The sequence below is a fragment of the Zonotrichia albicollis genome, chromosome 9 (assembly GCF_047830755.1).
Source record: "Zonotrichia albicollis isolate bZonAlb1 chromosome 9, bZonAlb1.hap1, whole genome shotgun sequence".
Lineage (NCBI taxonomy): Eukaryota > Metazoa > Chordata > Aves > Passeriformes > Passerellidae > Zonotrichia > Zonotrichia albicollis.
In genome coordinates this window covers 26,570,510-26,584,224 of record NC_133827.1, presented here as the reverse complement: position 1 = coordinate 26,584,224, position 13,715 = coordinate 26,570,510, and the positions used below count along the sequence as shown (strand labels likewise).

The window sequence follows — 13,715 nt, the reverse complement described above, 5'->3', positions numbered from 1 at the left end:
TGTGCCATTCACACTCCTCTTTTTGACCATCAAAAGAGACCAGTGCATCCTTTTGGTTACTTTAATTGATCTTTTTTGGTGAAACTATGCAAGAGATAGATACCTATTTTTCCCTTCAATTCCCACTTTGATTCCCTGCTGGAGATAACTGACAACTCTTTTCTTTGTCAATAAGGGGACTCCTGGTTCTGCTGGACAGCCTGGGGAAAAAGGAGAGAAGGGTGATCCAGGAAGAGTTAGAATAAAAGGTAAACACACATTTTACTGTTAACCTTTTTTTTTTTCCTATACAATATCTAGGCAATAGTGTAAGCAAAACATTAATTTACTCTTTACTAAATCCATTAGCTCAGTAAGTCACTGAAACCTAGAGAGCATATATATCCAAACTGCTCTCTTGGTACCATCTCTTCTTGCTAAACACAAGATCAGCACAGTGTTTTATGGTTTTTTTTTCTCTACAGCTGAGCCATAAAACAGTTTTAACAGCATGTTATTAATGCAAACAAATGACTTTTCGTGTCATGCATTTGATAATTGGGGTCTTCCAGAGGTCTGTACAGCAAAGACTAAGCAGAATACAAATACTGTGAAATAATGAAGAAATATTATTGAACAGAAGCCACCTACTGAACTGCCATATACCAATACCATAGCTGTTATCTCATATTAGGCCACCAACATCTTTCTTGGGAAAACTTCAGGCTCAATGACTATTCAGATTCCTCTCTTATTTCTAAAAATTACTCTTGACCAGGCATTGAAGAGAAACAATAAGCCACCAGTTGCACAACTGGAATTCTTGTAATTAAATAGATCAAAACCTCTCCACAGTTATGGTTATGATTTGTAAAGGCAAAAGAAAAAGAGAACAATAAACTGCAGCAATCTGATGGCAAATCCTAGTTAGAAAGGCTAAAATAGTTATTCACAGAAGATTGTCCTTTTTATTGTTTATAAAAAGTTAGCTTAGCTTTGGATGCCTGTGGGTTTTTTTACAGATGTTGGAATAGGGGAAAACATTTGCTTTTATTTGCAAAGGATTTCTTGACACAGCAGAAAGAATCTTTGTGTTAGAATAGTTTTGCTGTCCTTGATGCAAAAGTTACTTTCTCATAAGTATTGGTGCAAGAAAATCCATGGGGGGAAAAACCAAAAACCTTTGGGGACTATTGATGTAAATATTCTGTATCATATGGCACAGCTATATCCTGACTTCACTGAAATCAAGAGTAAATCCGTGACATGTTTCAATAGTGAAATATTTTAACTCTATGTATAGCACAGACAAAAGCCACATTCCTGTGGTGCCTGTGAACATCTCTTTTACAGAGACCAAGTTGTTCCATCAGGTATCCAACTACAAACTGCCTTCCTGAGCCTAAAATGCCTCATTAAGGAATGTGAATTCAAGGACTGGGAATTATCATGGAGATAGGATCAACAGTTACCCAGCATTTCTTTAAGGAGAAATACCTCCTCCCTCTAAAATTACTGCAAATATTTTTTTCCCCAAAAAATATTTTAAGGATTGAAGGGTGAAAGAGGACCTACTGGGCTTCCAGGATTTCCAGGCCAAAGAGGTCTTGATGGCAGAGATGGAGAACTAGGATTGCCAGGGGAAAAAGGAGCTGAGGTATGTTTGACTTCCCCAGACGTTTTCCATTCCAATTAACATATTTTCTTATGAAAGATTATGAAAGCTTTTATGCATTAAGAAATTAATTTCTTGTAAGTATTACTGTTTATTTTGGTATTCCTGATGATAATCTCTGCGTATACTGTGTGCCAATATTACAGGGTCAGGAAATAAAAAATACACAAACCCTTTTGTTCCTTTTGCCTTTGAATATTTAAAAATACAAATGCTATCCATGTAGTATTTCCATTGTGAAAGTGTTTCTCCAGATAATTCTCTAACCTGCTTTTTCAAAATCAAAGAGAGGAGAGAAATTAGCTCATTACTTACTGAGAATTTATATTTCAGGGCGATTCTGGAGTAGCAGTTCCGGGTGATAAAGGATTCCCTGGGCTCCCAGGACCTCCTGGGGTAAAAGGCCAGATGGGATTGCCTGGTTTGGGGCTTCCTGGGTCTCCAGGAGCCAGAGGTAGCCCTGGAGACTCTGGAGATATGGGTAATGTTGGGCCACCTGGTCCAAAAGGCCAGAAAGGTAATTTTGAATGTTTATGTTAAGAATGAAATAGCAAAATACGCATTTGGATTTTTGGTGGCATCCATCATGGTTTAATATGTATTATATATTATAGTGTTGTTAATTTAGAGTGAAAATAATATTAATGTTTAGGAAAACACAATTTATACTGAAATCTTGGCCTGGTTTTCTTGGTTATAAAAATGCCTAGCAAAAAAAAAAATCTACACTGATAGCTGTAGATAGAATTTAAAAGAAAATATTTCTTTCTTGCAACAGAGAGTACTGTAAAACAAGTTGCCATGACAATTTAAAAAAACTTTGCCTTTAAAAAATACAACCGTATTACAGCAATTTGGAACATCACCAATGTTTGATAGGAAGTATCAAGAAAAATGTATTTTAATATTCCTCATCAAGACTTCAGTAGTATGGAAATAACAATGTGCATAAACAGTCACTGCACGTTTGCACATGTGGTTGGGTAGTTCCCCAGAAATATTGCAGTAAGTGCTCAGACTCCAACTAATCTAAAATCAAATAGGCCAGTTTCTTCTCCCTCTTGCTTCAGGTGAAACTGTCTGCATTACATCACCATATCCTGGAAATCCAGGTCCCCCAGGTTTTAAAGGTGTTCAAGGTATGTTTATTGAATAATTTTTGATTTATTCTGAAATGGAATTTTAAGTTGCTAATTAAAGAAAAGAGGCTATCCTAAAAAGCTACACTATTCTAGTTTTTCAACAAGATACGTGTTTCAAAATGTAAAACTGCAAATACACGGGAATGTAGTCTCTAATAGAATCAAGGGCCAGACAGCTGCCATTGCACCATCAGGAGTGCAGGCAGCCTCCATGGAAATAATTAAATCAAGGCAGCTTCAAACTCTGTCCTGCCTCAATGAAAATGCATGAGAGAGTCTGAAAAATATGGCTGGAGTTAGGTAAGGCCTAGAGTATGTACATCTCCATACCAGGAGAAAGAGATGTGCAAGGCAAAGATATGCTGCAAGTCTGTAATTTCTAAAAATGTATTGCTCATGGCAACTTGCAATTGAGCCCTAAAATCTCAATACTTATCATAATTTCTTCAACTTATTCAATTTAAATTCAAAGAACTCACCCAGGAACTGGCAAAGTGTTGCTTGTGATCGGCTCCGAGACATTTGAAATATCCAAGCAAATTAGAAGAAATGGAGAGAGTGGATTTTCAAGCTGTGTAATATGGTGTTACACAGCTCCCTCACATCAGTGTTGTGGGTGGGAACAAAACTTTATACAGACATGAGTGTACTGAGCTCATCTGCACCATTCCAGAAGCAGGACATAGCACAGAAGAGTATAAGAACTTGAGCTGACATCTGTTATTCACTAGGTTAATACTGTTTCATAACCACATGAAAATTTGTAGGAAATATTTTTTTCCTAATTAACACTAGTGATTTGCAGTCTGCTGTTAATGGAATAGGGAACATGTTCATTTAGAAAAACAGCAACCATGCATTTGTTTCTGACTTGGGCAGTGGCTCTTGCCCAAAGTGTTAGAAGCAGATGAAATCAACTGGTTTTCGAGGTACATGAATTTGCATGGAATAAAGATAAAATCCTTAGATCACACATTTTAGTGCTCTGACAGCCTTTTTATGTATTTCATTTTGATTTTCAGGACAAAAAGGTTTAAAAGGACTCCCTGGGCATCCTGGACCAAATGGCTTTGATGGGCAAAAAGGCAATCGAGGAAGGCCAGGAGCAGGAATCCCTGGGCCAGAAGGTGAATTGTGCTTTCCCTAATTTGGGAAAGCTGCTGGGCAAGTTGTAATGCAAGGAAAGATAGAGTAGTGTAAAGCAGGATTGAACTGAAATGAATAGTTCAGTGTCCAGAGAGCACTGAACCACACAAGAGTGACAGTACTCAAGACAGATACTGCCCCAAAGAAAACCCCTGTCACTTCCCACAGGAATTACCTCCTTCAATCCTCGTGTATCATTAGTTATAAATAAGAAACATGAAAATTAATTTATGATATTATTTTTCTTTGCAAGGTGATAATTTAAATTTGGCTAAATTTGGACTACAATATTCCACATTTGGAAGGGGTGGGGAACCAAAACAAAAAACCCTGAACAACTCTTGACTTAAGCTCTATTTGAATTGAAAAATCTTATTGACAGGCTTTCGAGGCACAGCTGGTGATCCTGGTGATGAAGGTGAAAGAGGATCTACAATTGATGGCAAAAATGGCCTTCCAGGTCCACCTGGCCCAGATGGTCAGAAAGGTCTTCCAGGTGACACCACATACGGCCCTCCAGGAATACCAGGCAACAGGGGACTGCCAGGACCCCCTGGTGCACAGGGAGCAAGGGGTAATCCAGGCACTCCTGGACTTCAAGGTATGAGCCCGCTTCTGTGAAACACTTCTACATGTTCAAAGGACAAAATCTGAGCAAAGGTGCTCCTGGTTCAGAGAAAATTTCCTCTCACTCAGATCCATAATGGTGACTGTTAACAGTACTCCCTGTTTTCACATTTACATTTTGCTGTTTGCTGCAGTGATGTCCCCACAGAGGATTTGCTGTTTCCTTCTGCAGGTGTTCCTTTTGCCTGGCTCTAAGCAGATACACTCATCCTTCAGTGCAGGGAGCACCTACAGAACTGAGCCAGTGCTGTGCACCTGGTGCAGGCCAGTGAGCTGCTCCTATACATCAGAAACTCTCTTCTGTACCTATAGATGAGGGTGAATTTGTATTTCTTCCTTAAAAACAGAAATTCTCCACAACAGCCAATTCTGAATTGCAGAAAAGCATCACTTTTCACAAACTATGCAAAAACTAGAGGATAAATAAGTAACATGTACATTTCAAAATTAAAACTAGGAATTTTGAGGGACAGTGAGTAATGGAGCTAATAATTTTTTTTCCAGGACAACCCGGTACCCCAGGATTTCCAGGTGCCAAAGGCTTTAGAGGCCCAGAAGGTGATGTAGGAGCACCAGGCTGCCCGGGCTTCCCTGGCTCACCATGTGTCCCAGGCTTACCAGGGCCACCTGGACTCAGAGGTGTCATGGGCCTGCCAGGACCTCAAGGTACCCAACATCCAGCAGGCTGCCTCACAGCCCTAAACTTTGCACATATTTTCTGCTAGGTTTCATCACACGATTTTTGTGGCTGGCATGACAAATATTGTCATGGGGGCTGCTCATTACTGGGGGTGTACATTATGTTTTGCACAGCTCTTTAAACTCAGGGAATGTAGACTGTGCATCTCAGGTGTATCCCAACTTCCCTTCTCATGCTGTTCCTTAACTGGCCAAATCACAGCAAGTTCACTATTAGCAATAAACAAACAGTTGTCTCATATCTGTGTTCCTGAGTAACTTAACTGAGCTCCCGTCACTGCTGTGATGCTTTTATCTTCCTAATTCTTCAATAGAAGTGTTATTTAGGAAGAGCTAGGAGAGACATATATCAAAAGTATATACATATTAGTAGGGATTTTTCACAGTGCTCTTCTATTGTCTGTCACTAAAGAAATACAAGAAAACAAACATGCCAATTGAAAAATATAAGGGCAAGAACTCCAACATAGTAAAAAAAAGGTTTCGACTTATTTTGCCATGTTTGATGATTTTCAAATTTATACCAAATCTATCACTTTCTACTTTTTATATGCAATTGTGTAACTTTTGCATACATAGATTAAAATTCTCTTTCTCAGGTTTACCAGGCTTTAAAGGTCAGAGGGGAGACAGGGGCCTGGCTGGGCCCCCTGGAATCAAAGGCCTCAAAGGCTCTCTGGGCTCACAAGGTCTCCCAGGTCCTCCTGGCTTACGAGGTCCCCCAGGACTTCCAGGAAATACAGGACCTGTTGGCTTCCCAGGAGAAAGAGGTATGTTACATATCCTGCAGACCACCTCTCCTATAAGGTCTCTTGTAGAGGGAGCCCTTTTTACTGATGTTAAGGTTAGCAAGTACTTTGCACCCACCTCCCTTTCCAACTTCAAGGATAAGACTGCAGCAGGGTAGAGTCAATAACCATAGAAACATCCTTTGTTCTTTCTCATATGATAAAAACAAAGGATGAATATAGTTTGATGCATCTTGGTGCATCCTGGTGCTTCAGTTGTTTTACAACACTGACATATTTCTATATATTATTTCCTGACTATTTGTAATAGGTTGTAATATGCAATAACAAGAGGAATATGTTTAAAGTTAACAGAATCCCTTGGGTGGCAGTCCTGAGGGACAAATGAGCCCAGGAAGCTTGAACATTCTTCAAGAAGGAAATTTTTAAGGCATGGGAACAGGCTATCCCATGTGCTGAAAGACAAGACAGTGAGGAAGATGGGCAGCTGGGTCAAACAGGCTTTAGCAGAACTCAGAAAAAAAGAGAGTGTTTGAAATTTGGAAGTAGGGACAGGCAACTCAGGAGGACAAGGGTGTATCAGGGTTATGGGGGGAGAAAATCAAGAGGCCCAAAGTGCAACCAGAACTCAATCTGGCTATTGCTGTAAAAGACAATAAAACTATTTCTATAAATACATCAGCAGCAAAAGAAGGAGTAAGGAGAATCTCCATCCTTTATTGGATGGGAGGGGCAAAACAGTGACAAAGGATGAGGAAAAGGCTGAGGTACTTAATGGCTTCTTTGCCTCAGTCCTTAATGGCAAGTCCACCTGTTCTCTGGGTAGCAGCCTCCAGAGCTGGAGGGCAGGCACAGGGAGCCGAACAAAGCCCCCATAATCCAGCAGCCACATGCAAGATCTGGTGGTGTGTTGGGGATAACTGCTTTAGGAGAAAGGTCAGCCTAAATCTTCAGGGGCTGACTGCAGGTAGGAGGAGGCAATTTGCCTCAGTAGAATCAGGGTTTCAAGAGAAGTTTGACATTGGCATGAAGCCATGCTCCAGCTAATGGTTCTCTAGTTCTGCTGATTTCCTAAGAAATGGTTTTGCTTTGTACTATTCCTCAGAATATGACAGTAGCAATATAAGCAGACTTAGCATGTAAATAAAGCATTTCATATTACCAGGAAGCAAAGGCATTCAAGGACCTCAGGGATTCCCAGGACTCCCAGGAATACAAGGCCCAATGGGAATCTTTGGTGTAAAAGGTGAAGAAGGAAAAATGGGTCTACCTGGGCCTAGTGGAGAATGTGGAGATATGGGAATGAAAGGTTTGTAAAAACCCACTTTACTCTGTAGTTATATTGTTACTATGTTTAGTTTTGTTACTACTGTGTTAAAAATCTGTTTAATTTTTTATAGAAAAGAGAGTAACCATCTGCAAGATGCAATCACAGGCAGCTCAAAATTGCTGTCTTTCATAATTTCACAATCTTTCCTAATTCTTCTGATTTAATATCACCTGGGTTGTGATTGAATAAACAAAAAATCAAGGGAAGGATTGCAAATTCTGTCAGCAGTGAGCCTGCTGAGAAAACCGAGAACCACATTAGTATTTGAAGGCTTTCTCTATTAGGAAAGTCACCCCTCAAACTGATTTTCAGGACATGTCACTTGTGGGGATGCTTTTACATTGCATATGTTACTTCCAAGGTGAGAGGGGGCCTCCAGGAGACAGCGGCTGCGTTAACCTCCGCCTGGAGAAGGGCCAGAGGGGGGACCCAGGGTTTCCTGGGGAGCACGGACTGAGAGGTGACACGGGTGAGTTCATGAAAGCCCTGCATACACACACATTCCTCTGACATAAACCACTGGTGCTTTTCACAGTGTGGGCTCAGGGCTGCAGTAACAGCCAGCCATGTTTACAGGTTCCTAAACTGGCTGTTCAGTTTCTTTCTGTTGTCACTAAGGCAATACACCATGAGTGAAAGCATTGCCATATTGAAAACCAATATCAAACACTGGCTTGACTTGATTGGTCATTATCTTGTTCTGCAATCAACTTCAGGTGAAAAAGGCAATACTGGTTTCAGAGGCACACGAGGATTTCCAGGAAAGAATGGTGTTCCAGGACTACCAGGTGACCAAGGTGACACTGGAGTGATGGGGTTTCCAGGATCACAGGGTTTGCCTGGACCAAAGGGCCTTCAAGGAATGACAGGTTTTCAAGGAGAACCAGGTGACCAGGTAAACAGAGTGGTAGTGAAGTGTCCTGGACTTCGCAGTTATCTCCTGCCTCTAAGAAATATGATGAAGGAAGCTTGTACTGTATTCACCCGTTAGATGTTTCCTCTGAGAAGAGACAGCCAGAGTAGTAGGAGCTGTAAATTCCTTAATCAAACACCTCTGTGCTTTGGTTACATTTTAGAAGGAACTGTGGTGGGAGTTAGGAAAGGACCTCTCCTGGCTGCCTGTTCTGATGTGCTCTGCTACATGGTTGAAGTCCAGGCTCTACTACACTAAACAGGAGGGCAAAAACCAGATGCACAATCAAGTTTTTAACATTATTCTTAAGAACAGATTGACAAACCACTTACCACAGAGATCATAACATAGCAGCTGCACAATTATGCAGTTAATATCTAGCTGCTTCTTCATATCCTGCTGTGTGAAGTGACCAAGGCAACAGACAAGACAAAGCAAGTCATCTTTGCCCCAGGCAGAGCCCAGGCAAGCAGTGTTGCTCAAAAACAAATACAGAAAACCACACAAACATTTCATGCAAGGTATAATTCTTCACTTCTTGTATGCTGGGTAGGTAGACAGTGAGATTACATAAAGGAAAAGGCACAGTTATTTTCTTTTGCTTAGCTTGTTTAATTAAATTTCTTTGCTGATTAATGTTCATTACTCAAAAAGAAAAATAGGGAAATCTACATTTTTATTGTGACATCACAATATTTCTGCTTAATGTTTATAGTAAATGTTGGGTAACATACAACAATATTGGATATATATTTTATGGTACCTTTTAAATCAAATTATTCAAGCCATCTGTGGGGAAATTAAGCTGTTTGAGCCAAGAATGAGAATAAGCTATAAAAGCATAAATTCAAAATTATTAGCAAGTCTAACCTACAGTCTCTTGTTGTTGGCCAATGTTAGACAAGTAAGAAAGACAAGATTTTTTTTTTGTTGAGCTTAAGATATAGTTTTGCTAAGAGAACCAAATGCTCCTGCAGATCATTCCTGCTACACATATCCTATGTCAAACATTTTTATTTTGTTTTTAAAAAAAATTTAGGGTGATGTTGGCTTACCAGGAAACCCTGGATATCCAGGACTGACTGGCTCCAAAGGATGTAAAGGTAATGAGTTTATATAGACATGCTGTGAATAGAGCAATATTGTTAGGATATATGTGGAATAGATGGGGAAGACCCACTAGAAAATTATTTTCACTTCTTTCCCATAAAACATGGATGTAATTAAAAACAAGTCTTACTTACCTGAAGGCAAAAGTTGATTTCAGTATATTCTTCAACAGCTTGTTCCTTTAAAATAGGTATTGATAATTTAGAAGATAAATTCCTGTCAAATTTCATAGAACTTTAAAATTCCATCAAAACCATGTATAAATTCATTCTTACAGATATGGAAAATTTGTCAAATCAAATAAGAGAAAATGCAAACAAAGTGAACTGTCATAATTTGCATGTGACAAAGCAATTCTTATTTTGGGTTCTCTCAGCCCCTTCTGTAGCTGTTTATATCTATTAATGACTTTCCTGATCTTACAAAAGTGTCCAGCTTTGGTTTTGTGGATGGAAAGGATGCTTGTATAAAATGGAATTCATTGTACCTCAACAGGCAAGAGAGGTGACCCAACTCCTCTGCTTGGTGCACACGGTCAGAAAGGGCCTCTGGGAGATCCAGGATTGCCAGGTACCTCTGTTTGATGGAAGACAAAATTGGACTTAAAAATTAATTTTCTCTAAGTTGTGTTAGAGGGAGCTCTGCTCCCTGTGCATTTTGAGCCATTCTGTAGCAATTGCCTTTTTTTTTTTCCTTTAAGGACTTCGTGGATTTCCAGGGGAGAAGGGTTTACCAGGTATCCAAGGACAGCCTGGAAGACCAGGATCTAAGGGTGACCCAGGATATCCAGGGCCACCTGGATTACCAGGTAATGCCAAAGTTCAAAAAATAGCGCCATGGAATAGCTCAAAAGATATATGGAACAGGAGAAGGCACTTGAGCCATCTCTGTGAGGAGGCTGGAGAATTCAGAGCTCATACAAAAGGGGGCACTGAAAATTATTTTTGTACCTATAGCAGCAATTATCTGCTCAGCCTCAGAGAGCAAGACCCTTCCATTCTCCCTGCATCCCCAAACACGTGCAGGTACTGCTGTTAACCCAGCTGTGTGCTGCAAAGCATGGGGAAAAAATCAACAGTTTAATAGGATTACATATTCACAAGGGTTTCTTTCAGGAGCTACAGGTCCTCAAGGGTTGCCAGGAGAACCTGGAGAAAGAGGGAAACCTGGAATTTTGGGACCTCCAGGATTGCAAGGGTTACCTGGATCCCAAGGTAGAAAAGGTAAGAATATAAGAATAAAAGAAAAGGTAAAAAGAATATACAGTGCCATTCTATTGGTAATGTGACAGTACCAGATATAAATACTTTTTCAGTAGTGAAAATGGAAAAGGCCTAACTGTGACTGTGATTTGGACTCTGTGGTCTCTCAAACTGCTTAGACTTAGGCCAGTTCCCATTACCTTTGATAAGTAACTAAGTAGAAATGCTACTTTGGAAAATTGGGCTACAATCTAAAATGAGTAAGGGGGAAGGTAGAAACAGAGTCTGGCTTAGCTGATTGTAACCAAGAGCAGAACTTTAGGAAAGAAAAAGGAGTTTGCAGTAATTCAGTTATTTCACTTTCACTTCAGTTATACTGTGTTCTACATTTTCACCATGGAGTGCCACTGTTACTCTGTAAACCCAGCAGGCTGCTATGACAGCTTTGTTTTTCAAATTTGTTTTAACAAATTGTGATAACTTGAGTTGCATTTTATTGTTGGTTTTCTTGTTGCTTGTCTGATTTTGGAGTATTTAGCATCGAAGTGTTTCCTCCAAATCCTAATTTACACTTCTTGCAATGATTGTTGTGCTTAGATTGAATGTCAGTTCATCTATACAACTGTTTTTGTTGGGGAATGTTATTAACTTTTACTATGCTTAGAACTGAAATTGTAAGTTATTAATACTCCCTAAAGAAAGTTATCAGCTCTGTATCCTGTGTCTGTTATAGTGTGCCTCATAACCAGTTCCCAAACAGGAAGATTAGTGACCCATATGCAGAAACCACAGTAAAGTAACACTTGGGGCTACAGAAAATGGTTAGAGAGGACAATAGATCCACTTCTTCAAATTCAGCTTAAGGCCAAATTGAGAAGTTTCTTATAAATTACTGAAAATTCAAATGAAAAATGGAAACAATTTATGATTGCTTGCAGTAAATAAGCAGTGCTGATTTAAACTGTCATGACAGATTTCCTGCTGGTACATAATGTGCAAGAGAATATTTCAGTGTTGCAAGCAATATTTGCTGTAACAAAGGCAGAGATCTGCAGTGGCAGGGATGTCTGAAAGGGGTCAAAAAAGAAAAAAAAAAAGCATTCTTCTGCTGCAAACTTTTTCATAATTGATGGGCTCTTTCCTTCTCACTATAAGACACTTTTCACTATATTGTGCAGAAGTTATCCCAAGTCCTGCACAGGAACATGACATTAACACACGTCCTGCAGAGGGAAAGGCTCAGTCCCAAATGACAATTCATTAGAGAGGAAGTTGCCTGCTAAGCTGAGGATTCTATGTATTGCCAGCATAGCTGAAAAGAAGGTTAATACCTTTGAAACTACACCCAGTAATGAAAACTGACTGGTATTTGTATTCCAGTTCAACTGGATGTATAGATCTTGGTGCTGTTTTCAACAAGTGCTGGTGCAAGCATTAGAAATGAAATGGATAATTCATGGCTAAGTACATGGCCTTATTAGTCTCATTGGTTCTCAGTTTCATTAAAGGTCTTGTGCCTGAACTTTTAGATTTTAAAAAACTTCTAGATTTAAAAAAAAATAAGTTAAACATCATCTATTAAAACATAACCCCATTTTCTTTATTACTGTTGTTTTAATAGTTAAGGGCTAAGCCTGGCAAGCCTTACTTGTGTGAGTAATCCTTGATGGAGCAAGTAATACTCAGACCATCACCAGGAGGACTTGTGTGAGTAGGAGCTGAATTGGGCTGTACAACACAGAAACAGTGGTTCATGCTCAGGTCAGCCAATTCAGCTGTACCTAGAAATATGGGACCATAGCAATCCAAAAATCTAGAAGTACAAGTGCTGATATTATAATGGATTGTTGGCAAATGTGTCAGAAATTCCCTGGAAAGCAAGTAAAACCCAGCCATCAATCTTGCCAGAATCAGCTAAAGATCAAAAAAAGTTTTAAGTGGTGACCTGGGGGCCAAAATTAGTTAGGAGCTCTTAATAATTTTAAAATACCCCTGCTAAATTCCCCAAAAGCAACTCTTACATAAATTTTAAAATGGTAACATGTCCAAAGCACAGGAAGGCTACAGAAAGCAGGAATGAACGTTAGAATGTCATGAAAAGTTAAAGAACAGTTAATTAAGGTCATAGAAGATATTACAGGTCAGATTACTAGTATCCCATGTTATAAAGTGGATTACACAGAGAGTATATTATCAATGTTTTGCAGGTTTTCAAAAATTTTTCTGGATTTAAAATTTTTCCAGACTGCTGTTTGCTACACACTGGATTTATTTTTTGCAATTCATCCTTTGTTAATTTTTAACTAAAATAATTCTACAGTTTCTGAGAACAAAGCTATATGATTATAATTTTTGGTGTGCCTGCTAGAGAACTCTAGGGCTTTTTTATTTTTCATTCTCAGATGACCCATCTTTGAACTAGGGACACTTAAATTTGGCAGGTGAAGCAGTTGATGAAAGGTATTTGTGTTGCTGTTCCTACAGCAATTTGTCCTTGCCAAATTTGACCAGTTTACAAACTTTAAAAAATATATCCATTCTTTTGTGCTTAAGTAGAGCAATAAATTGTCCCAAGATGCCTGCTCTGGATACATGGAAGATTGGTGAGCTGCAGGACATGCTGGGACGAGCACAGGCACCCAACAGAGAACCTACATCTTCTGTGCCAGGAAGGAGCCAGAGGAAAGGAGACACACACACAGATAATTCAGACTTCTGGGAGAAACCACTGCAAGTGCACTGGGAATTCTGCAGGGCAGGGAGAGGAATTGATGGGGAAGGAAAGGAGGCAGAGATGAGCAGCAGAAGTGGAACAGGGACAGGCACTGACAGTATCATTCAGCTCCTTGATAATCAGTGTCCCTCTCTGGAGCAAGAGGCATCCCAATTCTGTTCCTGTCTCTGAAACCTCTTTGAAACCTGTCCCAGATGACCCATCAGTTTTGCCAGACCAGTTGCTATCGCCAGGTGACAGACTGCTGCCTGCACTGAGGAAATGTTTGTTCTCACATTTCATCTATACAACCAAGGAACTAAAAAGCACTGATGCCACGGAGATATTTTATACCCTCGACTGCAAACAACAAACACAACCTTAGATTCAACTTTCTTAAAAATGGATTAAAAAGTGCCATCTATTGTTT

The 13,715-nt window shown here is 39.6% G+C and overlaps 1 protein-coding gene across 1 annotated transcript in view; it reads left to right on the top strand.

Annotated features, from left to right (window-relative positions):
- Positions 1-13,715, top strand: part of COL4A4 (collagen type IV alpha 4 chain) — a 68,436-nt gene that overhangs the window by 39,223 nt on the left and 15,498 nt on the right. Inside the window, exons 23-37 of the mRNA XM_074547078.1 lie at positions 176-248; positions 1,530-1,636; positions 1,988-2,171; positions 2,725-2,793; positions 3,819-3,923; positions 4,325-4,543; positions 5,074-5,235; positions 5,868-6,038; positions 7,183-7,326; positions 7,709-7,816; positions 8,064-8,242; positions 9,300-9,363; positions 9,866-9,940; positions 10,071-10,178; positions 10,486-10,593. Coding sequence (XP_074403179.1) covers positions 176-248; positions 1,530-1,636; positions 1,988-2,171; positions 2,725-2,793; positions 3,819-3,923; positions 4,325-4,543; positions 5,074-5,235; positions 5,868-6,038; positions 7,183-7,326; positions 7,709-7,816; positions 8,064-8,242; positions 9,300-9,363; positions 9,866-9,940; positions 10,071-10,178; positions 10,486-10,593 — 1,876 coding nt within the window. The remainder of the gene's footprint in view (positions 1-175; positions 249-1,529; positions 1,637-1,987; positions 2,172-2,724; positions 2,794-3,818; positions 3,924-4,324; positions 4,544-5,073; positions 5,236-5,867; positions 6,039-7,182; positions 7,327-7,708; positions 7,817-8,063; positions 8,243-9,299; positions 9,364-9,865; positions 9,941-10,070; positions 10,179-10,485; positions 10,594-13,715) is intronic.